Source organism: Ceratotherium simum, chromosome 24, assembly GCF_057802395.1.
Source record: "Ceratotherium simum simum isolate JZ-2026a chromosome 24, ASM5780239v1, whole genome shotgun sequence".
In the NCBI taxonomy this organism is placed as follows: domain Eukaryota; kingdom Metazoa; phylum Chordata; class Mammalia; order Perissodactyla; family Rhinocerotidae; genus Ceratotherium; species Ceratotherium simum.
In genome coordinates this window covers 48,585,447-48,612,792 of record NC_141923.1, presented here as the reverse complement: position 1 = coordinate 48,612,792, position 27,346 = coordinate 48,585,447, and the positions used below count along the sequence as shown (strand labels likewise).

Genomic DNA, 27,346 nt, shown 5'->3' with positions numbered 1-27,346 from the left:
TTTTGTGGTTCCAGCACAGCAGTGACAAGAATACCGAGACCTCTCAGGGAACTAATAGGATAACAGCGCCCTGCTTTACCCAGCCCGACCTGTAGGGGACGGTGTGGCCGGAGGCCTCCCTTGGTGCACGCCGGCGCCCTGGGTGAACCCAAACGCGGCGCTGGGAGAAGCGGAGTTGGGGGCGGGGACAACGGGGAAGGGGCGGGGTCGCGCCTCCCTCGCCCCGCCCCTTCCCCCGCCCGGGCGGCCATGGCCATTCCCGGCATCCCCTATGAGCGGCGGCTTCTCATCATGGCGGACCCTAGAGATAAGGCGCTTCAGGACTACCGCAAGAAGCTGCTGGAGCACAAGGAGATCGACGGCCGTCTCAAGGAGTGTGAGTGCACCTTTCTTTCCACATCCTCTCGTGCCTGGACCCGCCTCTGTATCCGACAAAGCAGAGGCCTGTGGCCGAGCCCGGCAACCGGGCCCCGGAGGTGGGAAGGCCTCGGTCCGGGGACGACGCGCTTTGTCATCCTGCCCTGAGTTTGGGGGCAGCGCCTCTTCGGGCGTGGGAATGGCCCGTTCTGGTCCAGGTGGCAGAGAGAACATCCCCAGTTCTGAGGTGGAAGTGGAAGGGGACTAGAGGAGAAGTGGGGAAGTGGGCCAGGGGCGTTTCCCAGGTTGGGGTGCAAGGAGGGCAGTGTTGGTGGAGCCCTAGGACCCGGAGAGGAGGAGATACTTGAGTCAGGGAAGCTCAGGCAGGGAAGGAGACTCGGGGAGCTGGCCTGTCGTGGGGTGGAAAGCCGGACGCGAAGCTCACGAGAGGAGTCCGTCGGTCATAAAAAGTCTCCTCGTCTTTTCTCGTGTTTTGAGTTGTCCTCTGTTAGTACAAGTTTCCCTTACCTCCTGAGCTAAAAGAGCACTTAAATTTTTTCATAGTGTGCCTTCACTGAAAAGCCTGAGTAGTTTAATTAAATAAAGGAAGACCATAACTGTATGATTCTGTGGAGAACTGCACCTCTTGACCTTATATAGGGTAGAAAGCCAGCGAGTAATAATCCATGTGGGTAGGCGAAGAGGTGAGGAAGGGTCTAATTCGTTTATCATTCGGATTTGTAGTCCCAAATCCGGAAGTGTCAGAGTGTCAATGTGTGTTAAGAATGGAACCTAAAAAGTGCTTGAACAAGCGAGTATTGCCGATCAAAAAAAATAAAAATATGGTACTTTCTCTGTTAACATTTCGTTTTTAAACGTGTCGCCCGTAAACGGCCTTATTTCTTTTGTGGTATCCATTTATAGTGGATATAAAATATATGTAAAGTGAAATTGACTTCAGTAAACTTGAGACTTAGTGACTTAAACTCACTAAGATTATTGTTTAATTAAAAATGTTCAAATTATATTTTTCAGTAAGGGAACAATTGAAAGAACTTACCAAACAGTATGAAAAGTCTGAAAATGATTTGAAGGCCCTACAAAGTGTTGGACAGGTAAGTAATGGAGTCGGGGGTTGTAGGGGGTATGGTAATTTGCTTTGTTTTTTAGCTGTTGGCAAAAAGTAATGCTTTTTTTTCTTTCTTAGATTGTGGGTGAAGTACTTAAGCAATTAACTGAAGAAAAATGTAAGTAGATTAGATTGTTAATTAGTAAAGAAAAAAAGAGCAGACTCTTCCCCCCACCAACTTTTGAAATGGTTATTATTTTAATGACAACAATGAAGGTAGATGATATTCTTGCATAGACTAGGTTTTCTTTCAGCTGTTGTCTTCTTGGAGGGCAGAAATAAAATTGAACCTGCCATTGATGTCAGTATATTTATTTTTTACTTTCTATTTTTCAATTTATTCTTTCATTTTCTTCCTCTAGTCATTGTTAAAGCTACAAATGGACCAAGATATGTTGTGGGTTGTCGTCGACAGGTAACACTTTACATTTGTATAGTGCTTTATAGTTCACAAAAGCACTTTGATATAAGTTATTTAATTCTTGAGGTAAGCAGGTCAGGCATTATGTAGCTAATTATTAGCAAAGTCTGAACTCAAACCATGGGCTTTGACTCCTGGTATTCTCTACTTGCTACTGTATCACATTGCCTCAGTCAGTTCTACACACTTAGAAATTGAAGAATTTTAGAACTGGAAAATAGATTATTTTATTTTAATGTCTTTTTTGAAGAGGACTAAAAGTATTAGACCCTATTAACTTATGCTTTATATTTAAATATTTAGAAATGTTACTTAGAAACTTTACTATAGCCTAAGTTGATTTTGTATGAATTTGTTTAGATTAGAATAGGCAGATTGAAATAACTCCAAATTTCATTTTGCAGTCATCAAAAACGCCAACAAATGGCTTCAAATCATTCAGTAGCTTCTGAAGCCGATTTGTATATTCCCTATTCTTTAGGAGATGTCCTTAGATAGAGCATTCTTATAAATTCATTGGAAGAGCTTTCTCTGAGTGTTTTTTATATCAGATTCAAGTTTTAAAACATTGACACGTGACTGTAGAATGGAATTTAACCCGGGGACAAAATCTAAACTTAGGATTTTACCCAGTGTATAAGTGGGGTGACATTTTCTAAATCAAAATATTAGATGACAAAGGATTTTTTTATGTCCCTTTCAGGGCCCTCTGGATGCCAAAAATGGGCATTTCTAAGATATTTCATGATTGTAGGAGGGCAAGAGAGTTTTTGAAAACTGGAAAATATTATAAAAGCCAGAGTATATATTCCCTATAGATGTACCTGTTGAAATAGCTTCAGATTGATCCCTGTTTAGCTCTTTTTCAAGTACTGCATTTACTGGCATTTTTTTTTTAGCTTAATCCATTATACTAAATCTACTAATTCACCTGTCTCTACTTCATTTTAATTGGCACTAAATCCTAAACTTAGACTCGTTGCAAAATCCTCTGAAAAGTGGTCAGTAATTTGTATGATTCTGAAATTGTATTGGCAAGCAGTTTTTTAAACTATCAAAAAGTAACTTTATTTTTGAAAAGTAACATTCTCAGTGTGAAGTGAATCTGTTGGATAGATTCTATCCAGTTCTAGCTAAGTAAATTACCCTGCCTAAATATGCCAATAAATTGTTTGGTATGATTTAACCTCATATAAAGTATGCTTAGCATAGTGTCTGGCATGTACCAAAGGCATGAATGATGGTTGCTGGTGTTTTGTTTTGTTTTTTTTTTTCAGCATTTTAATAAAATTCTCTTAAGGGGAAACAGTACATTTCCCCTTTCTTCTATACGGTAGTTCCCTCTTAACCACTGGGCGTATGTTGCAAGACCCCCAGTGGATTCCTGAAACCATGGATAGTACCAAACCCCATATATACCATGTTTTTTGCCTACACATACATATTTGAGGTGTGATAGCAAAACTAGCATGAGTTTCTTTTTCCTTCATAACAATTTCATGGATAGAAGATATACTCTTACTGTAGATCTTAGCAACCTCAGCATATGATTTTTTTCTTTCCTTATTAAGTGAAGAACTTTTCCCTTTTCACTTAAAGGAAGTACTTTACGGCTTCCTTTTGGCATATCCAAATTGCCAGCATCACTACTATTCTACTTTGGAGCCATTATTAAGTAAATAAGGGTTACTTGAACACAACCACTGGAATACTACGACAGTTGACAGTTGATCTGACAACTGAGACAGCTACTAAGTGACTAACGGGCAGGTAGTTTATATAGGTGGATACGCTGGACAAAATGGTGAGTCACATCCCAGACAGGACGAATCAGATGGGGCGAGATTTCATCACGCTACTCAGAATGGCACGCAATTTAAAACTTCTGAATTGTTTGTATCTGGGATTTTCCATTTAATATGTTCAGACCACTGTTGACTGTGGGTAACTGGAACCACGGAAAGCAAAACTGAGGATAAGGGGAGACTACTGTAATCAAGTAACACATTCTTCCCAAAAGCTATAGTTTTTAAATGTAATGAGCACACCTTGAAAATGCTTCCTTTTCCTGGGGCTGGCCAGCCCTATGGCTAATGGTTAAGTTAGCATGCTCCACTTCGGGGGCCCGGGTTCACGGGTTCCGATCCCGGGTACAGACCTATGCACCGCTTATCAAGCCATGCTGTGGCAGGCGTCCCACATATAAAGTAGAGGAAGATGGTCACGGATGTTAGCCCAGGGCCAATCTTCCTCACGAAGAAAAACAAAAAAACAAAAAAAAGTTTCCCTTTCGTTCCCCCAAAATGTTCACTTACAGATTTCTGTATAAATCACAGTTGCCAAAGTCACTGTTTTACAGTGCCTGAATCAAAATAATGAGCAAAACTATATTAAATAGAGAGCCTTTGAAAGTAAAATACCAAAGTGCATTCCTTCTTCAGAAACAAGGCCATTGCCACCTCAAACTTTGTGTATTAGTGATTTCACATTTCACACTGAGATTGCACAAAGGGGCCTTCTTTTAAGGCGTGGATGGAAATAACTTTGAATTGTTACTTTTATAAGCCCTTCTGTTGTCATAGTGTTTATAATCTAATATTCTTCTCTCTGAAGGGTAAAAATGATTATTTGACTTCTAAATATTATGCTCTTGTTAGCGAGTTATTCCCCTTTTTAAGTGTTTATGTAATACCTTTTGTTTTACAAAATTAGCTTGACAAAAGTAAGCTGAAGCCAGGAACAAGAGTTGCTTTGGATATGACTACACTAACTATCATGAGGTAGGTTTCTTATTCTATTTAGTTTACCTTTTATTTTCACAGAGGTAAGATTTTATCCAAAATATATACTTCTTGAGATAACTGAGTATTTTGCCACTTTTTCTGTTTTACTAATTTCTAATTAAACATGTTTTATAAGATCACCTACAGATGCTTGCATAAACAAGTCATTTATACTCTGTCTGTAGGCTGAGAGAAAATACATCTTTTACAAGAAAAATACATTCCTTATCATTACAGATATTTGCCAAGAGAGGTGGATCCGCTGGTTTACAACATGTCTCATGAGGACCCTGGGAATGTTTCTTATTCTGAGATTGGAGGGCTGTCAGAACAGATTCGGGAATTAAGAGAGGTTGGTAGTGTATGCTTTGTTCTTTGAATTTACTAATAAATAGTACTGGTTTTAAGATGCCTGAAGAGAGAAAGAGGATGAAAATTACTCTTTGTCCAAATAGTGGTTACTGAATATTATACATTTAATATCTTAGTGAGAGAAGAATAGCACTGAATTTATAGCTATGAAAATTATAGGTTTTTGTTGATTTGGAGATAATTTCGTGTTAGAATAATCCTGCTCTTTTTGTGACAAAGAAGAAAAAAAAACTAAGAATAATTGGTTTAATCCAATGCCCATGCCATCTGTGGTTTTGATTATCATAGTAGGTTACTTGGATCAGAGCAGATTTGGGTAACGTGTGTAATGTAGTTTTTCCTATAACCTCATTAATGTTAGCTTCCCACTCTTAGAGTAGGTTACCTGTGGCTTAAATATTTTATTTGGTAAAGCTATTTGCTGCCATTTAAGAAAAATACTGGCTTCAGAGTGGATTAAACCTTTTAAGCTCTTAGGGGAAGAATCAAGTCAGAATTGCCTTGCTTCACAGCACAGGTGGCTTTTTAACAAATTCTGTTTAAAGCAAATTACATTGTCTTACTGATTTCATCCTAATTTAGGATGGAAATATTTAGGAATGAATGAGGATAATCACATCAGATAGTTACATCATATGATTTAAGCCCTAAGCCAGTAGTTTTCAGACTTCAGCACATGCAATTTTCTGGCACTCTTGTTAAGGATAGAGATTTTTAGGCCCTCTGCATGGTTTTGATGCAGTAGCTTGGGGTTGGGACACAGGAATTAGCATTTAAACAACCATTCCAGCTAATTATGAAACCAAATTGTTTTGTGACCATACTTGAGGAAGCACTGATCCAAGCGTAAATAAAAGCCTATTCTTCTCAACTTTGTAGTAATGAAAGGGCAACAGAAGAAGTGCTTCATGGAACTGTGAAACCTAGTCTTTTACAATGATTTGCTGCATCAGCCATAGGAGCAGAAAGAATCTCACACACACACACACACATAAACAAAACACACATGCACGTGCAATACCCTTTTCCATCTGCAGACACTTCAGAATATTGCTTTCTCATACTTTTGGCTTGTTTTAATCACTCGTGATGGACACAACTAGTCAATAGAAGTTTCTCTCTCAAGATACTGGTATTATAAAAAGTTTAAGTTGGGCAGTCAAAGCCTCAATGTTGTATTCTCTAGTTTTCTTTCCTTGAATCAGTCTTCGTAGGATATTGAGAGCAGAATATATGGTTCTTTTAAGGCTGCTATGGCAAAATGACAACATATTACACCTTTTCTCTTGGTGGCAATTATAGCTTACCAGATTTCCCCATTCTGTAATTGTTTAGTGTTGTATTTCCCAGATGCAAAATGGTATAGATCGTTTGGTTTTTGGGTTTTTTTTTTTTTGCTTAACTGGTTTTTGTAGTGTAATTTTTTCATTGAGGCATAATTTACATTCAGTAAAACGCACAGATTTTTTTTGTGTGTGTGTGAGGAAGATCAGCCCTGAGCTAACATGCGATCCCAATCCTCCTCTTTCTGGCTGACGAAGATTGGCTCTGAGCTAACATCCATGCCCATCTTCCCCTACTTTGTATGGGACGCCACCACAGCATGGCTTCACAAGCGGTGCATCGGTGTGCAGCCGGGATCCGAACCTGTGAACTCAGGGCTGCCAATGCGGAGTGCGCGCGCTTAACCACTTGTGCCAGTGGGCTGGCCCCTAAAATACACAGGTTTTAAATGTACAATTCAGATATGTTTTGACAGATTATATGCTCGTGTTCCCATCACTCTAGTCCAGTTGTGGTTTGTTAAAATAATTGCATACTTTATAATTAATTTTTAAGAAATTACTTAAAATTTTTTAGATTTAAGAGATATCTTAAATCTACCTGAAGAAAAACCTCTAATATAAACTGTTTTACATAGCATGAAATTCTAGATCCATTATGAATTATGATATATATACATAACTATGTTGATGTTTTACTTAAAATACTTGCAAGCGTCAAAATCTTTACTAACTTTTTAAGAAACATGCAACTTCTTTTCTAGGTGATAGAATTACCTCTTACAAACCCAGAATTATTCCAGCGTGTAGGAATAATACCTCCAAAGGGCTGTTTGTTATATGGACCACCAGGTTGGTATTGAATTATGTCTGCCCCACTAATAAATTAATGAATTAAGGAAAAAAAAAAGATGAAAATTTAATGTAAGCAATTCCAACCTCCACTCTGCTCAGAGTAAAAAAGGGATAGGAGATTTGTGTCTATTCTCTCAGGCATGCGTAGTCCTCTTGTGCTTCTTTGTGTATATATCTTAACATGCCATGTGATTCTAGTGCAGTGGTCCTCAAAGTGTAGTTCACAGACCTCTGGGTGCTCTTGAGACACTTTTAGGGGGTCTGCAAGGTCGAAACTTACTTTCATAATACTAGATGTTAGTTGCTTTTTTTCACGGTGTTGACATCTGTGTTGTTGGTGCACAAGTAATGTGGGTAAACCTGCTCATGCCATAGCATGAATCATTTCAGTCAGTGGTACAAAAGGGTAATAGTAGTCACTATGTTCTCAACCACCCACACTTGCGGTATTAAAAAAAAAAAATGCCAGTTTCATCTTAAAATGTCCTTGGTGAAGCAGTAAAAATTATTAATTATATTATATATATATGTACTTTTCAATTTTATTTATTTTTTGTGCCCCCAAAGCCCCAGTAGATAGTTGTATGTCATAGCTGCACATCCTTCTAGTTGCTGTATGTGGGACGCGGCCTCAGCATGACCGGAGAAGCGGTGCGTTGGTGCGCGCCTAGGATCCGAACCCGGGTCGCCAGCAGCGGAGCGCGCGCACTTAACCGCTAAGCCACGGGGCCGGCCCTATTAATTATATTAAATCTTGATCCTTGAGTAATGTTTCTTGTATTCTGTGTGATGAAATGGAAAATATGCATAAAGTACTTCTGTTGCATACTGAATAGGATAATTATTTCTAGGAAAAGCTCTTGTGCAGTTATTTGAGTTGCCCGCTGAATTAGCTGCCCTTCACGGAATACCATTTTTACTTGATAATTTACAGACAATCTATGGTTATACTAGTATAACTGTATATCATGGTTATTGGTTATTCAGACTAGTTATTGGTTATCTGGCACCCATTTTTTCAAAAATGGATGAAGTTAGCCTGTCATATTAAAGAAAACAGCTGATACCATCTGGAGCCAGTGATAAAATTTGAGCTTTCAAGTGAAAATTAGAATTTTTGAAAACTTACATTTGGCGCTGTGAGCTTGACAGCTTTAAAAGACTTTTCTGATGAGATTGATGACAATACTAACAATTGTGATTTTTTAATATTGTACAATGAAAAATGCCAACATTTGGAAGATTTACATAACTCTCTGAACCAGTAGTTTCCAAATAACCAATACTTGATATTACAATGTCATGCATAGGTAAAAGATCCATTCAGCATGCAGGATAGACCAATGAATTTTAATGTAACAGAAGTTTCCATCATAATCTGTAAGTAGGGTTTGATATATTTCTAAAGTTACATATTCAGTGTCCTTATAATAAAATTACAAGATGGGCCGGCCCTGTGGCTTGGTGGTTAAGTGCGCGCGCTGCAATGCTGGTGGCCCGGGTTCGGATCCCGGGTGCGCATCGAGGCGCCACTTCTCCGGCCATCCTGAGGCCGAGTCCCACGTACAGCAACTAGAAGGATGTGCAGCTATGGCATACAACTATCTACTGGGGCTTTGGGGGGAAAAAATAAAATAAATAAAATCTTTAAAAAAAAAAAAAATTACAAGAGATATTTTGGGTAAAGTTTAAAATTTTAATATTGAGAGTAGAAGTGTGTTGGAATTTTAAATGGAAATTCTATTTAGGATTTACGTTCTATTTTGCCAAACTTAGTAGCCAAAGGAGTAAATTCTCAAGAGGTTGTTAAAAATTTGTTTTACTGTTCATCTAATTAGGACTTCTTTTGTCATTCCTAGGTACAGGAAAGACACTCTTGGCACGAGCTGTTGCTAGCCAGCTAGACTGCAATTTCTTAAAGGTAAAGGGAAGATTCTTTTTGTAGTTGTTGAAATTATATTTTATTTGACTTGTCTTATAGTTACCTTAATGTTTTTCCTTTAATCAGGTTGTATCTAGTTCTATTGTAGACAAGTACATTGGTGAAAGTGCTCGTTTGATCAGAGAAATGTTTAATTATGCCAGGGACCATCAGCCATGCATCATTTTTATGGATGAAATAGATGCTATTGGTAAGAATAACACCTTTTAAATATTATTTTAAACTTTTCTTGAAAGTGTTAGGAAATTTTTTAAAGATCTAAGAGAACCTTATTCCCTTCTCTTCACCTCTTAATTGCAACTTGTGTGAGGTAGCAAAATGAATTGGACATTATTTTAAGAAGATTCTTAAGAAAATTTAATTTTTTTACTGAGGTCATAATAGTTTATAACATTGTGAAATTTCAGTTGTACAATGTTATTTGTCAGTCACCATACATATGTGCCCATTTACCCCTTATGCCCACCCCCCAACCCCCTTCCCCTCTGGTAACCACTAATCTGTTCTCTTTGTCCATGTGTTTGTTTATCTTCCACATATGAGTGAAATCATATGGTGTTTGTCTTTCACCGGCTGGCTTATTTTGTTTAACATAATAGCCTCAAGGTCCATCCATGTTGTTGCAAATGGGAAGATTTTGTCTTTTTTTGTGGCTGAGTAGTATTCCATTATATATATATACCACATCTTCTTTATCCATTCATCAGTTGATGTGCACTTGGGTTGCTTCCACATCTTGGCTATTGTGAATAATGCTGCAATGAACGTGGGAGTGCATAAGTCTCTTTGAATTGCTGATTTCAAATCCTTTGGGTAAATACCCAGTAGTGGGATAGTTGGGTTGTACGGTATTTCTATTTTTAATTTTTTGAGAAATCTCCATACTATTTTCCATAGTGGCTGCACCAGTTTGCATTCCCACCAGCAGTGTATGAGGGCTCCCTTTTCTCCACGTGCTCTCCAACATTTGTTGTTTTTCGTCTTGGTAATTATAGCCATTCTAACAGGTGTAAGGTGATATCTCATTGTAGTTTTGACTTTTATTTCCCTAATGATTAGTGATGTCAAACATCTTTTCATGTGTCTGTTGGCCATCTGTATATCTTCTTTAGAAAAATGTCTGTTCATTTCCTCTGCCCATTTTTTTGATTGGGTTGTTTGTTTGTTGTTGAGTTGTGTGAGTTCTTTATATATTTTGGAGATTAACCCCTTGTCGGATATGTGATTTTCAAATATTTTCTCCCAGTTTGTGGGTTGTCTTTTCACTTTGTTCCTTGTTTCCTTTGCCTTGCAGAAGCTCTTTAGTCTGATGAAGTCTCGTTTGTTTATTTTTTCCTTTGTTTCCCTTGCCCAACTAGACATGGTATTCGAAAAGACCCTTCTAAGAAGGATGTCAAAGAGTGTACTGGCTATGTTTTCTTCTAGGAGTTTTATGGTTTCAGGTCTTAGCTTCAGGTCTTTGATCCATTTTGAGTTAATTTTTGTGTATGGCAAAAGATAATGGTCTACTTTCATTCTTTTGTGTGTGGCTGTCCAGTTTTCCGAACACCATTTATTGAAGAGATTTTCCTTTCTCCATTGTATGTTCCTAGCTCCTTTGGTGAAGATTAGCTGCCCGTAAATGTGTGGTTTTATTTGTGGGCTTTCAATTCTGTTCCATTGATCTGTGTGTCTGTTTTTGTACCAGTACTGTGCTGTGATTGATTACTGTGGCTTTGTAGTATTTTTTTTTTTTAAACATTTTATTTATTTATTTTTTTCCCCCCAAAGCCCCAGTAGATTGTTGTACGTCATAGTTGCACATCCTTCTAGTTGCTGTATGTGGGACGCGGCCTCAGCATGGCCGGAGAAGCGGTGCGTCGGTGCGCGCCCGGGATCCGAACCCAGGCCGCCAGCAGCGGAGCACGCGCACTCAACCGCTAAGCCACTGGGCCGGCCCTGTAGTATATTTTGAAGTCAGGGATTCTGATGCCTCCAACTTTGTTCTTTTTTCTCAGGATTGCTTTAGCTATTCAGGGTCTTTTTTTGCCCCATATGAATTTTAGGATTCTTTGCTCTATTTCCGTGAAGAATGTCGTTGGGATTCTGATCCCCATCAGAATTGCATTGAATCTGTAGATTGCTTTAAGTAGTATAGACATTTTAACTATGTTTATTTTTCTAATCCTTGTGCATGGAATATCATTCCATTTCTTTCTTTTTTTTTTTATTGATGTTTTAATAGTTTTTAACATTGTGGAATTTTGGGTTGTACGTTTTTGTTTGTCCATCACCATATATATGACTCCCTTCACCCCTTGTGCCCATCCCTCACCCCCGTTGCCCCTGGTAAGCACAACACAGTTTTCTCTGTCCGTGTGTTGGTTTATATTCCACATATGAGTGAGATCATACAGTGTTTGTCTTTCTCTTTCGGGCTTACTTCACTTAACATAATACCCTCCAGGCCCATCCATGTTGTTGCAAATGGGACAATTTTGTCTTTTTTTATGGCTGAGTAGTATTCCACTGTATATATATACCACATTTTCTTGATCCAGTCGTCACTCGAGGGACACTTAGGTTGCTTCCACTTCTTGGCTATGGTGAATAATGCTGCAATGAACATAGGGGTGCATAAGCCTCTTTGGATTGTTGATTTCAGGTGCGTTGGATAGATTCCCAGTAGTGGGATGGCTGGATCATAGGGCATCTCTATTTTTTTTTTTTTAGTAATTTTATTTATTTATTTATTTATTTTCCCCCCAAAGCCCCAGTAGATAGTTGTATGTAATAGCTGCACATCTTTCTAGTTGCTGTATCTGGGACACGGCCTCAGCATGGCCGGAGAAGCAGTGCGTTGGTGCGCACACGGGATCCGAACCCAGGCCTCCAGCAGCGGAGCGCACGCACTTAACCACTAAGCCACGGGGCCAGCCCAGGGCATCTCTATTTTTAATTCTTTGAGGAATCTCCATACCATTTTCCATAGAGGCTGCACCAGTTTGCATTCCCACCAGCTGTGTATGAGGGTTCCTGTTTCTCCACTTCCTCTCCAACATTTGTTGTTTTTTGTCTTGGTGATTATAGCCATTCTAACGGGCGTGAGGTGATATCTTAGTGTTGTTTAGATTTGCATTTTCCTGATGGTTAATGATGTTGAACATCTTTTCATGTGCTTATTGGCCATCTGTATATCTTCTTTGGAGAAGTGTCTTTTCATTTCCTCTGCCCATTTTTTGATCAGGTTGTTTGTTTTTTTGTTGTTCAGTTGTGTGAGTTCTTTATATATTATGGAGATCAACCCCTTGTCAGATGTATGTTTTGCAAATATTCTCTCCTAGCTGGTGCACTGTCTGTTCATCTTGATTCTGGTTTCATTTGTCTTGTAGAAGCTCTTTAATCTGATAAAGTCCCACTTGTTTATTTTTTCTTAAGTTTCCCTAGTCTGGGTAGGCATGTCATCCGAAAAGATTCCTTTATGACCAATGTCAAATAGTGTGTTGCCTGTATTTTCTTCTATTAGTTTTATAGTTTCAGGTCTCACCTTCAGGTCTTTGATCGATTTTGAGTTACTTTTTTTTTTTTTTAATTTTCACTTTGTAAGAGTGTTTGTTTATTTTTTTCCCCCAAAGCCCCAGTAGATAGTGGTATGTCATAGCTGCACATCCTTCTAGTTGCTGTATGTGGGACGTGGCCTCAGCATGGCGGGAGAAGCAGTGCGTCGGTGCGCGCCTGGGATCCAAACCTGGGCTGCCAGCAGCAGAGCGCGCACACTTAACCGCCAAGCCATGGGGCCGGCCCTGAGTTAATTTTTGTGAATGGCGATAGCAGATGGTCCACTTTCATTCTTTTGCATGTGGCTGTCCAATTTTCCCGACACCATTAATTGAAGAGACTTTCCTTTCTGCATTGTATGTTCTTAGCTCCTTTGTGGAAAATTAGCTGTCCGTATATGTGTGGTTTTATTTCTGGGCTTTCAATTCTGTTCCATTGATCTGTGTGTCTGCTTTTGTACCAGTACCATGCTGTTTTGATTACTATTTCTTTGTAGTATGTTTTGAAGCCGGGGGTTGTGATGCCTCCTGCTTTGTTCTTTTTTCTTAGGATTGCTTTAGCTATTTGGGGTCTTTTGTTGCGCCATATGAATTTTAGGATTCTTTGCTCTATTTCCATGAAGAATGTCATTGGGATTCTGATTGGGATTGCACTGAATCTGTAGATTGCTTTAGGTAATATAGACATTTTAACTATGTTTATTCTTCCAATCCACGTGCATGGGATATCTTTCCATTTCTTTATGTCATCATCGATTTCTTTCAATAATGTCTTATAGTTTTCATTGAATACGTCTTTCACCTCCTTGGTTAAATTTATTCCTAGATATTTTATTCTTTTTGTTGTGATTGTAAATGGGATTTTTTTTTTTTATTTTTTTGGTGAGGAAGATCAGCCCTGAGCTAACATCCATGCCAATCTTCTTTTTTGTTTTTGCTGAGGAAGATTGGTCCTGGGCTAACATCTGTGCCCATTGTCCTCCACTTTATATGGGATGCCGCCACAGTATGGCTTGACAAGCGGTGTGTCAGTACACGCCTGAGATCTGAACCCAGGCTGCCAGCAGCGGAACACATGCACTTAACTGCTACACCACGGGGCTGGCCCCCTGGGATTATTTGAGTTCTCTTTTTGTTGGTTCATTGTTGGCATATAGAAGTGCAACTGATTTTTGTAAGTTGATTTTGTACCCTGCAACTTTGCTGTAGTTGTTGATTATCTCTAATAGTTGTCTGGTAGATTGTTTAGGGTTTTCCATATATAAAATCATGTCATCTGCAAACAGTGCGAGTTTCACTTTTTCATTGCCAATTTGGATACCTTTTATTTTTCTTGCCTAATTGCTCTGGCCAAAACCTCCAGTCCTATGTCAAATAAGAGTGGTGAGAGTGGACACCCTTGTCTTGTACCTGTTCTCGGAGGGATGGCTTTCAGTTTTTCCTTATTGAGTATGATGTTGGCTGTGGGTTTGTCAGATCTGGCTTTTGTTATGTTGAGGTACTTTCCTTCTATACCCATTTTATTGAGAGTTTTTTAATCATAAATGGAAGTTGGGATCTTGTCAAATGCTTCCTCTGCGTCTATTCAGATGATCATGTGGTTTTTGGGGTTTTTTTTTGTGAGGAAGCTTGGCCCTGAGGTAACATCTGTTATCAGTCTTCCTCTTTTTGCTTGAGGAAGACTGGCCCTGAGCTAACATCTGTGCCAATCCTCCTCTACGTTGTATGTGGGATGCCGCCACAGCGTGGCTTAAGGAGCGATCTGTAGGTCCATGCCTGGGATCCAAAGCTGCGAACCCTGGGCCGCCAAAGTGGAGCATGCAAACTTAACCACTATGCCACCAGGCCAGCCTCTGATCATGTGGTTTTTATTCCTCATTTTGTTAATGTGGTGTATTGCATTGATTGATTTGCAGATGTTGAACCACCCCTGTATCCCTGGTATAAATCCCATTTGATCATGGTGTGTGATCCTTTTAATGTATTGCTGCATTCAGTTTGCCAATATTTTGTTGAGGATTTTTGCATGTATGTTTATCAGCGATATTGGCCTGTAATTTTCCTTTAAGGAAAATTTAATGAATTTTATTAAATAACCTTTGACATTGAAAAAATCAGAAACATTATACCAAAGTTAATTCTAACTTTGTCAGCATAATATAATTCTTACTATTTAATTTTTCTCTTAATGTTTTTTTTTTTTTTTATAAATTTTTTGTTTATTGCAGTAACATTGGTTTATAACATTGTAAAAATTTCAGGTGTACATCATTGTACTTCAGTTTCTGCATGGACTACATCATGTTCACCACCAAAATACTAATTACAACCCATCACCACACATGTACCGAATTATCCCTTTCACCCTCCTCCCTCCCCCCTTCCCCTCTGGTAACCACCAATCCAATCTCTTAATGTTTTTAACCCCAGACACTATCATATTCTGTTTTCTTAAATGATGATTATAGAGGAAAAGAGTACTGCATATGAGTTTCCCTATCTGTTGTTTTAGGTGGTCGTCGGTTTTCTGAGGGTACTTCAGCTGATAGAGAGATTCAGAGAACTTTAATGGAGGTAATAGTTGGTAAAGGGGGTTTAAATGAAGAAGTGAACGTTGGATATTTGAAGGTCAAAATATGTACAGTGATTTAAATGAAGAATAAATACACTTCAGTATGAAATTTGAAAATATCGACAGTAACGAACACATTTCTCTGCCAGAATCTGTAGTAAGAAAATGAATATTAGAAAATAATAGGGGTATCTACAAAATTCCATTTGATGTACATCTGTACTATTCTATGCTTTTTGAGCAGATCAGCCATTCAGATATTTAAATTATATATTGTACTTCTTATTGTGAATGTGATTTTGCACTAAATTTATTAAAACATTTTATGAGTAACCGACAAGACTGGTGGCAATAAATGAGTTATAATTACATATGAGGTTGCTCTAAAAATGACTGAAACTTCCCTCTCATGCTTTATTGCTGAGAATGAGAGGAAACTAAAATAATTTTGGTAGTTGAAGAAGATAGATGATAGGATATTAGAATGTACATAGTCTTTCCCCACTTTCCCTTTCCCTACTCTAAATTCTGTGAAAAGGATGGCAAGATCCCAAATACATTTTTGTACTTCTACAAATAGGATAGGTAATGCATTGTCAAATTCTGTTTCAGTGGGGGTATTTGAAAATTACTTTTCATAAATTATACTGAGCTCAGAAGACATACAGTATTTTAAAATTAGTTATAGAGTCTCTTAGAAACCTTAATTGAGGTATTTTAAAACAACACAGATACTAGTTTTATTCATGTAGCTGATATGTTGTCAGCTAACAGATATTTTGGGAAAGAAATAGAAATATTGTCAGGCTAGCTCTGTTTTAAAGAGTTTTTTGAATCCAGTTAGGTTTTTCAACATTTATTCAAGAAAACTTTAGGAATCAAAGGAAATACATTTAGTGTCTCAGTATTTCTATGTGTAGTAGAATTATTTGAAAATATATGTAATGGGTTTATTATCAGATTTGTAGAAAAATCACTGCATCCAGTTATCCTAATGTAAATTTTATGTCTGGCATACCATACATAAGCACTTTATACATTAGATTTTATTATTAGTTTTACTGTTAAAAGTAATTGAATGAAAAAAATTTGAACCATGGAATTCAGATCTACATAGTTTAGTTCCATAATTTTTGACTAAATGGAAGCCTTTCACATTTATTAAAACTACCTGATAGCTATAAAAAAATACATACTTAGATAATTTATCTTGGAACTTTGAGGATGGAAAATATATCTCTGTATATAAGAGAAAGAAAAAAAATAGGATTCCATCAAATGATCATTCTGAAGGCCACATATCTGTAGGCAATACATTTCATGATATTAGGCATATAAAAGGGATGTGTTGTCTATTTTTTAATGAAGGTGATGTTTTGTAAAATCTGTCTATGATTTTTATTTACAAATATATTCTTAGTTACTGAATCAAATGGATGGATTTGATACTCTACATAGAGTTAAAATGATCATGGCTACAAACCGACCAGATACACTGGATCCTGCTTTGCTTCGTCCAGGAAGATTAGATAGAAAAATACGTGAGTTACAGTTCTTTACTTGCCGTCCATTTCCCTTTGTCCATGTCTGTTTCTCTTCCCGTACCTCCTCCTCACCCCCAACTTTATTTAAAAAACAAAAAACCTGAATGCAAAAGAATATCTTATAATTTCTTATTTTCAGATATTGATTTACCAAACGAACAAGCAAGATTAGATATATTGAAAATCCATGCAGGTCCCATTACAAAGCATGGTGAAATAGGTAAGGAAATAACTTATTTTATATATATTTACATTTGGTAAATGAAGCAAAATGCTGTTGGATGTCACTGATAGTCTACCAGATCTGGTTTTAAATTCAGCTAATGTTTATTGAGCATCTCCTGTATGCTAGGAAATGTTTTAAGTGCTGGGGATATAGCAATGAACAAAACAGACAAATTCTTGCCTTTACAGAACTTATATTCTTGTCAGGAAAGACAAATAAAGTAAGTGAAATATAGAGTATATTAAATGGTGAAAAGTGCAATGGAGAAAAAATAAAGCAAGAAAAGGGGAGTAGGTGATGCCAGGAGCAAGAATGAATATTTACATTTTTAAATGGAGGCTGAGAGAGGGAAACACAGGGAAGGCATTACCAAGAAGGTGATTTTTAAGCAATGACCTGAAAAGGTGAAGCAACTAGATGTGGATATCTGAGGGAAAATCATGCAGCAGGAGTAGCAAGTAAGAAGGCTTTGAAGCAGGTGCATGCCTGGAACATTCTAGGAGCAGCAAAGAGGCCAACATGTTTGTGGCAGAGTAAATAGGATAGTAGCAAATGAAATCATAGAAGTAATTGGGACGAGATTGTATAGAGCTTTATTGAGGCCGTTATGTAGGAACTTTGGCTTTCATTTTTAGTAATATGGATGCCATTGGAGGATTGTGAGCAGAGGAATTTACTTTTTTTTTTTTTTTTTAACTTTTTATTGTAAAAAATTAGAAGTGGGGCTGGCCCCATGGTGTAGCGGTTATGTGCGTGCGCTCCACTGCTGGCGGCCTGGGTTCGGATCCTGGGCGTGCACCGACGCACCGCTTGTCAGGCCGTGCTGTGGTGGTGTCCCATATAAAGTGGAGGAAGATCTACACGAATATTAGCTCAGGGCCAGTCTTCCTCAGCAAAAAGAGGAGGATTAGCATGGATGTTAGCTCAGGGCTGATCTTCCTCACACACACAAAAAAAAAATTAGAAATACGTAAAAGTAGAGATAAGAGAATAATGAACTTCCAGCCCCAGGTACTCATCCCCCAGCTTCAATAATCATTAACTCTTGGGGCCGGCCCAGTGGCTTAGCAGTTAAGTGCGCGCGCTCCGCTACTGGCGGCCCGGGTTCAGATCCCAGGCATGCACTGACGCACCGCTTGTCCGGCCATGCTGAGGCGGCGTCCCATATACAGCAACTAGAAGGATGTGCAACTATGACATACAACTATCTACTGGGGCTTTGGGGAGAAAAAGAGAAAAAAAGGAGGAGGATTGGCAATAGATGTTAGCTCAGGGCCAGTCTTCCTCAGCAAAAAGAGGAGGATTGGCATGGATGTTAGCTTAGGTCTGATCTTTCTCATAAAAAAAACATTACATTAAAAATTAATAATAATAATGATTAACTCTTGGCCAATCTTATTTCATCTGTAATCTCTCCCACCTCTTACCTTCCCTCTGGATTTTTTTTGTGTGTGTGTGAGGAAGATTAGCCCTGAGCTAACCTCTGTTGCCAGTCCTCTTTTGCTGAGGAAGATTGGCCCTGGGCTAACATCCATGCCCATCTTCCTCTACTTTATATGGGATGCCGCCACAGCATGGCTTGTTAAGCGATGCATCAGTCCATGCTGGGATCCGAACCTGCAAACCTGGGGCCACCAAAGTGGAGCGCGCGAACGTAACCACTTTGCCACTGGGCCAGCCCCTCCCTCTGGATTTTTAGAAAGCAAATCCCAGGCATTATCATTTCATCTGTAAATATTTCAAAATTCACTTATATTAAGATCATTCTGGCTGCATGTAGAGGGACAAGGATAGAAGCAAGAGGATCAGTTAAGAGGTTATTTCAGTAATCCAGGCAGAAGATGATGGTGGCTTAGTCCAAGGTGGTAGCAAAGTCTTTTAAAATAATGAGATTATGGATGTATTTTGAAATTTTAGAGGTGACAGGACTTGCTAATGCATTGGATGGGGGGTGTGAGCTAAAGAGAAGAACCAGGGAAGACTTAGGTTTTTGACTCATGTAACTGGAAAGATGGAGTTGCCATCAATTAAATGGGGGAAGACTGGAAAGATTAGATTTTAAAGGTAGAATAAGGAATTTGATTCTGGATATATTAAATTTGAGGTGCTAATTAGATATCCAAATAGAGATGTTGATTCTATATGCATCCTTAGTTCATTGGGGTAGTCTATGCTAGAGATACAAATGTGGATAATATCAGCATAAGAATGGTTTTTAAAGTTTTGAGATTAGATAAGCTTCTAATGTGAGGAAGTGAATGTGGATAGAGAAGAGGTTCAGAAACTGAGCTAACTCCAAAATTAAGAAGATGCGACGAATAACTATCAAAGGAGTCTTAGAAAGTATAGTCACCGGGGGCCGGCCCCGTGGATGCGCACCGATGCACCGCTTCTGTGGCCATGCTGAGGCGGCATCCCCCATACAGCAACTAGAAGGATGCACAACTATGACATACAATTATCTACTGGGGCTTTAGGGAAAAAAGGAGGAGGATTCGCAATAGATGTTAGCTCAGGGCTGGTCTTCCTCAGCAAAAAGAGGAGGATTGGCCTGGATGTTAGCTCAGGGCTGATCTTCCTCACAAAAAAAAAAAAAAAAAAGAAAGTATAGTCACAGAGGTAGGAGTAAAACCAGGAGCTGTGGTGTCCTGGAAGATAAACAAAGAAACTCTTATAAGGAGGTACTGATGCCCTGTCAAATGCTAATCATGGTTCAGATAAGAAGAGTTCTGAGAATGGACCTTTCCATATATTATGTGAAGATCATTGGTGGCCTTATCAGAAGTAATTTCTTTGGAGTAGTGGAAGCGGAAGCCTACTTCAAATGGGTTTCAGAGAGATTGAGAGGAAAAGCATTGGGTTTAGACATTTCTTTCAAGGAGTTCTGGAGCAAAGGGGAGAAGAGAAGAAATGGAGCTGTAGTGGTAATGGACATGAGGATTTGGGGGAGTTTTCTTTAAGACAGAGAACTTAGTTTTTTATGCTGATGGGAATGGTCTAGGAATGAGAGAGAAATTGATAAGGTTGAAGAAGTGTTGGCTTTGTCTATTAGCATGGACTTTTCATTTATGAGGATAGGAGGGAAGGCAGAATATATAGATGCTGATGATGACATTCTCAAATATGGCAGGAACTTGTAGAATTTTTCTTCTGAATGGTTTTATTTTTTCAGTGAAATAGGAAGCAAGTTCAGAATGAAGATGGGGAAAGTATTGTTAGAGATTTGAGGACAGAAGAGAAGTTATAAAATAGTTATCTAAAGAAGTGAGAGACTGGACTAGGGGAGAAGCCCAACAAACCATGGCTTGTGGGCCAAATTCTATCTGCCTTCTGTTTTTGTAAATAAAGTTTTGTTGTAACACAACCAATCCCATTCATTTATATATTGTCTATGACTGCTTTCACTACAAGAGCAGAAATAGTTTTGACAGAGACCATATGGTCTGCAAAGCCTAAAATAATTACTGCCTGGGCCGTTATAGAAAGTGTGCTGACCCCTGAGCTAAGGAAATCTAGTATAATTGCCAGGCAGCTTTAAAAACCCTTTAGAAGTTAATGGTCCAAAATAATTACAAATAGTTGATTGTTGCCTCTCACAAACTTTCTCATTGCTCATTGAAAGAGTTTTGAGCTGGAAAGATTGAGCTGAACTAAGGATGTCAATTTCTAGGGTTCTCCCAATACTAAGCTTTTGCTAGGTGCCAGATACTGTGATGGGAATCTACTGTTCTCAGGAAGCTTGGAATGAATGATCTTGAACCTGAATGAAGACTAATTAATGAATATCTGTATGATTTCAAAAAAAGATTGACATACTCTAGATTGCCTGACAGAGGGTGTCTCATCAGAGTTATGCACATTGTAGTAGCCTATACTGTTTCTTATTTCTCTCCCTTTTCTATATCAAGTCCATAACTGCTACCCCAAACCAACAGCTCTTCATTTCAAGTCTGAGGTGTGGATGGAAAGGTCACTTCACTATTACTCTTATAGATCTTATACCTCCCCACTTGGAGCTTGTACAGAACCCAGAAAAGCTAGCCAGTGCTTGCTGTAGCATTTAAAAATTCTATATCATAAAATTATGTCTGATGACTATTTTTGGTGTATTTTATATTTAGCTTGTGTGATTAAATTCCATTGTGGTTACAGTTGGTTTTGAATGTTCTAGGTTTATTGAGATTAAAGATTTGGTTATAGTTCTAGTAAGAGTCATAGCTTGACAGATACCTGAAGTTCACATGTGTGTAAATGTTTCACTGCATAGAAGCAGGTTAAAATGCCTTCAGATCTTGATGATAGTTCTTGGTTTCTAAAGCTTCAGAACTGTTTATTTCTGTTTGGTGCTGATTTATTTAACAGAAGCATGGTTTTTGATTGTTAATATTGTGGAATGGTAACAGAGATGATACCTAGCTGATTAGATTCAAAGCAAGCTTTTCAGTTTCAATTTTCCATATGGGTATAAATCAAGAAAAGGTCTAATTTTTGTTTTTACTAATTTTCAGTATTTTTTCCTAAACAGATTATGAAGCAATTGTGAAGCTTTCAGATGGCTTTAATGGAGCAGACCTGAGAAACGTTTGTACTGAAGCAGGTCAGGGTTTAAAGTACAGTTTTGCTATTGTTTTTGATGTTTAATTTGCTAAAAATGTATTTGAGTTTGTCCAAAAGCAGAACCTGGGCTTTGCAAGGATTTGGGTACTTGTTTTGGGGGGAATTGATTCCAAGAAGCAGGAGAGAACAGGGCAAGTGAGATGGGAAGAAGGAACGTTATTATATGAGAGTGCACCGTTGAAATAGCTGCTGTAGCCAAGGGAGGTTTGGTTCTGATGAGACCTCAGAGAACCATACTAAATGCCTTCTAGGATTACCCAGCTGAAATATGGGAGACTGGAGCATTTATTTTCCAGCTGTCATCCCCCATTTGATGAGATTTGCCCTTGGGGATGTTAACTCCTGTATTTCTGGATGGCCTTAGGGCAGAATGTGAAAAGATATGCGTGTGATAGGATACTGGCCCCTTGAAGTGAGTCTGAGACTGTACAGAATTACCTGCCACACCCATGGCTGAAATCAGACTGGGCCAGCACCAGAGGTATCTGCTGCAAAATGGATGACATGTTTTCTGATACTAGGCTGTCAGCAATAAGCTTTGAAAGATTGATTTATGAATTTTGTGATTGTGCAACTTGTATAAAATGTAGTAGTTTTTTAATATAATTTTCTCTGTGGACTGTGTGATCCTATTTTTATTTCTGGTACCAAGTGGCTTTAAAACCCTACATAGACTCATTTTGTTTTTGTCCTCCACACAGGAATCTTAAAATCAAAATGTTAAAATCGAAAAAATTAATTTCTACAGTAGTTTTTATAGTTACTGACTTTTAGGTTGCAGATGAACAGTTTTTTTAAGTATTACAATATGTGAATTCCTCTTGTTTGCATATCACCATTAGCCTTATTTTAACATTTCTTAGAAATTCAACAGTATTTAAAGAGGCTACTTAGGCATGGCTTTTCCATAGGAATATCGTCGTGAGTATACTGTGACTCAGTATCTGGATCAAAGATCTGCAGGTCTAGAAACTCGCTCAGATGAATCAGAGTAAATCATGCTCAGAAAAACTTAGTAATAAGCAAAAATAATAAGAGATAAACTGTCATGTGGCTTGAACTACTCGGAGTAACTGATGACATTCTCTTTCCAAGATCTACACTGGACCAAATTATCAGAAGATTGCTTTGTTGAATTAGAATCCAAACAAACATAATGTCATAAAGACTGATACCATCAAATAATGATATTCTTTTTTTCTCAAATATTTTTAAAAATTCATTTTTAATTATTTCCAATAAAGAGCTATAACTTCTGTGGGGATTAAAATTTTAGCTTTTTAACTGAGTGGGACATTCACATCTGGAGACACTGAAATTCTTTGGTTTTCTTTATATTAGACTTCAAGACTTTTTTGTTAATATATCTTTCTGTATATTAAAATACACTTGATTCTGTTATAGTTGTCTTTTCCAATCAAATTCTGAAATTATCATCCTTTTTGGATTAGAATGTATCTCAGATTCACTCATTCACTAAACAGTGATTTGGAAATAGTCATGCACAAGTTTTGAAAAAGTAATTTTTCTTATTTAGTTGTATCTTTTCTTTTTTTTTTTTTTTTTTGTGAGGAAGATCAGCCCTGAGCTAACATCTGTGCTAATCCTCCTCTTTTTGCTGAGGAAGACCGGCTCTGAGCTAACATCTATTGCCAATCCTCCTCCTTTTTTTCTCCCCAAAGCCCCAGTAGATAGTTGTATGTCATAGTTGCACATCCTTCTAGTTGCTGTATGTGGGACTGCGGCCTCAGCATGGCCGGAGAAGCGGTGCGTCGTTGCGCGCCCGGGGTCTGAACCCGGGCCGCCAGTAGCGGAGCGCGCGCACTTAACCGCTAAGCCACGGGGCCAGCCCTAGTTGTATCTTTTACTATTCAAAAATTAGTCATTTCCATTCACCTGATTTCTGAGAACAACATAAAGCGGCTATTTCCAGGACTCCTTATATAGAAATCTTGAAAAATTGAAAGGAAGATAGGAAGTAACCCACAAAATCTTTTATTTCAACCCACTCATTTTATGTAAGTGAGAATTCAATATAAGCAGATCCTGAATGAAAATATTAATAGGTTTCAATTAATTAGTAGATAGTGATACCTTACCAGCTTTAGTTTATCATGAAATTAGGATTGTCTCAAAATCTGGGATCCAAATCCGTTACACAACTAATGTTAAAAAAAAATACAAACAAAAACTTGTACCCCTTTTCAAGTAGTATTTGACAAGTAACTAGTGAAAAACCTGAAAGAAAAAAGTTGAATTGTGATACTTGAATAAGGAAGTCATATAAAAATATCAGTTTGTACATGTATAAGGTTAATTTTAACATGTGAATAATGGCACTGAGTTTTGGTAAAGCCCACTATTGGGTTTTTAAATTTCTTATTCTCTAAGCTTTTGATTATTAACAAGGAATGGCTGTCAAAATTACTGGATGTGTTTTTCCGAATCATACACATGCTCCCTCTTTCCAGGGAATTGCTGCCTGTCGAGTTAAGAACCTATTAAAATGTGTATGTTTTGTTGATAGTTGGATTTTGTTTTGTTTTTTCAAGATGGCTTTGGTTACAGGGACTGTGTGAGCTGGATTCTAAATCTTCAGATAATTGTCTCATTGCTTTGTAGCTTTTGGTTTGGAAAACAATGCTCACCGTAGCTAGGGAAATTTATTGAACAATGATACTGATTTTTTATTTTTTATTTTTTTATTTTTTTTTGTGAGGAAGATCAGCCCTGAGCTAACATCCATGCTGATCCACTTTTTGCTGAGGAAGACCGGCTCTGCACTAACATCTATTGCCAATCCTCCTCCTTTTTTTCCCCCAAAGCTCCAGTAGATAGTTGTATGTCATAGTTGCACATCCTTCTAGTTGCTGTATGTGGGACGCGGCCTCACCGCGGAGAATCGGTGCGTTGGTGCGTGCCCGGGATCTGAACCCCAGGCCACCAGCAGCAGAGCGCGTGCACTTAACTGACAAGCCATGGGGCCAGCCCGATGATAGTGATTTTTAACAAATTAAAACAACGGGCTCAGGGCCGGCCCCGTGGCTTAGCCATTAAGTGCTCACACTCCACTGCTGGCAGCCCGGGTTCGGATCCCGGGATCGCACTGACGCACCGCTTCTCCGGCCATGAGGAGGCCGTGTCCCACATACAGCAACTGGAACGATGTGCAGCTATGACATACAACTATCTACTGGGGCTTTGGGGGAAAAATAAATAAATAAAATCTTTAAAAAAAAAAACAACTGGCTCAGAAGTAGTAAATCTAGGCTCCTTCACATTTACTCCATAGAATTACATTATTTAGTTTTCTTATAATCAATAAGTGATTCACATATTATATATAGCAGTCATGTTGTTTTATTCTCCACAGGTATGTTTGCAATTCGTGCTGATCATGATTTTGTAGTACAGGAAGACTTCATGAAAGCAGTCAGAAAAGTGGCTGATTCTAAGAAGCTAGAGTCTAAATTGGACTACAAACCTGTGTAATTTACTGTAAGGTTTTTGATAGCTGCATGACAGACGTTGGCTTAATGTAAAAATAAAGTTAAGGAAAATTATGTATTGGTAATGATCTCATTAAAAGCTAATGAATAAAAATATGTGTAACACCATAAAAATTAGTAATTCAGTAATTCTACTTTTAAGATTGGTACAGAAGAAATTTGTTAATGTTGCATTTATTGCAGCAGAAGTTATAAAAGAAGAGTATGTTGAAGCTTTTCGTATTTGCTGTTTGAGCATTTTGTAAAACATTGAAAATGGTTTGAGATAGTAGTACAAAAGAGCATTTCTTATGACTTATTTTATATCATTTGTTTTCCTTATCCTAAGAAGTTGAATAAAATCTGTTTGATTCAGTTCTGCTACATATGTTCTTGTCTTTTGTAAGTGTACATTTACTATGGTCCTTTAGGTTCTTTAGTAAGTAAACTACTTAATAACCAAGATGAAGTTGTATTTAGATCTTAGGCTTTTGAATTATATTTTAAAACAGTACCCACATTAGGTGTTCATAAGAGCATCTTGTTATATATAATATATATATGTGTATGTCTATATCTATATATTCCTCCTTCCAGAAAGCCTTTATTTACTCTTCACCTACTGTGATTAGGCTAACAGTTAATTGAAATAGTATATGCACATCCATAACCTTTTTTTAGATTATGATTAAAAGTAATATTTGCTAATAAATGTGACTTGGATTTCTTGATTTATGTGAGATGATAGTTCCCTTTTGACAATGTTAAGGTCTAGACCCTCTTTCCAGAAAAATTTATACATACCTACACATAATTTTGATATACTAAAACTTAAAGAGATTTTTTATTTCCCAAGCTCACCTGTGGACTCTAGGTATCAATGGATACCAGACTAAGAGTGTCTGCTACAGGGGATGGTGATGTCAGAAATGTTCAAAACAAAAGTTCTGTTATATATATACAATTGTTTCCCACGTCATGTGGCAATTAAAGCTTTGACAAATTACAACAGGAAATATCTTTGGGCATCAATTGAGATTATCTTATTAAACGTGCTGTTAAAAAAAAAAGAGGGGCTGGCCCAGTGGCACAGTGGTTGGGTTTGCGTGCTCTGTTTTGGTGGCCTGGGGTTCAGGGGTTCAGATCCTGGGCACGGACCTACACACTGCTCATCAAGCCATGCTGTGGTGGCATCCCACATACAAAATAGAGGAAGATGGGCATGGATGTTAGCTCAGTGCTAATCTTCCTCAGCAAAAAGAGGAGGATTGGCAATGGATGTTAGCTCGGAGCTAGTGTTCCTCACACACACAAAAAAACAAGAAACTTGACTTGGTTTCATAAACACTAAAGAATGAATGATATATGACCTGGGTAATTGTATAATCATTCTTCAAATTAAAAACTTACTAGCAGAGTATTGTGTGCCTTTTTATAGTAGAGAACAGTTTACATAGTGGTGCAGAAAATGGAGCACTCAAGCTAGCCATCTAATACTCAAATTATTGAACAATTCTATTTCTGTGTGTGTTGGCAGTATATTTTGTAAGTATGACAATATAAACAGTAATAGGATGTTTGTGGGGGGGTCTAGGTCAAATATCCATCTGATACTTTTTAGTTTATCCATTGTAATTTGCAATTTAGCTAATAAATGACTTTCTCACCTTTCTACTTGGTGGTGGTGGATTTTTAAAGAATCAGTTTGGTGTACAAATCTTTAAAGTTTAAGTGTGGGTTCTTCCACTTCTAAGCTTGATTTTCCTCATCTGTTTAAAAACAAAGAGGATAATGGTATGCCCCTGGAACCAAAGTATCATTTCCCTAACTTTTATTAACAATACTATGGAATTAACTGACTCAAACTCCTTTTAAGAAGATATTGAAAGCCATGTAGTTTATTAATATTATGTTGAAATACTAATAAACTTAGAATTAAAGGGAGAGACCTTTCTTCAGCATATGTACAATTTACTGAGTGAGCTATCAATTCTGTCCTTGTTTCTTAGGACTTTTTCCATTGGTCATTCTTTCTTGAGATTTTCTAGTTGTCATATTCCCAAGTTCTCTTAAAAGTTCATCATTTCAATTTATTTAAATTTATGGGTGTTTCATTTTCTGTGTAGAATAACATAATTTTAAGATGAACTCTTGAGGGCCGGCCCCGTGGCTTGGTGGTTAAGTGCCTGCGCTCTGCTGCTGGCGGCCTGGGGTCGGATCC

At 37.9% G+C, this 27,346-nt stretch overlaps 1 protein-coding gene across 1 annotated transcript; it reads left to right on the top strand.

Moving 5' to 3' along the window:
- Nucleotides 1-234: 234 nt before the first annotated feature.
- PSMC6 (proteasome 26S subunit, ATPase 6) lies at nt 235-25,509 on the top strand. The gene is made up of 14 exons (XM_004426154.3): nt 235-376; nt 1,393-1,472; nt 1,565-1,604; nt 1,849-1,901; nt 4,620-4,687; nt 4,928-5,042; nt 7,110-7,197; nt 9,060-9,121; nt 9,209-9,332; nt 15,191-15,252; nt 16,671-16,791; nt 16,934-17,014; nt 21,546-21,617; nt 25,011-25,509. Exons 1-14 carry the CDS (start codon nt 250-252, stop codon nt 25,127-25,129), a joined length of 1,212 nt encoding a protein of 403 aa, XP_004426211.1. The 5' UTR covers nt 235-249; the 3' UTR covers nt 25,130-25,509.
- The last annotated feature ends 1,837 nt before the right edge of the window (nt 25,510-27,346 follow it).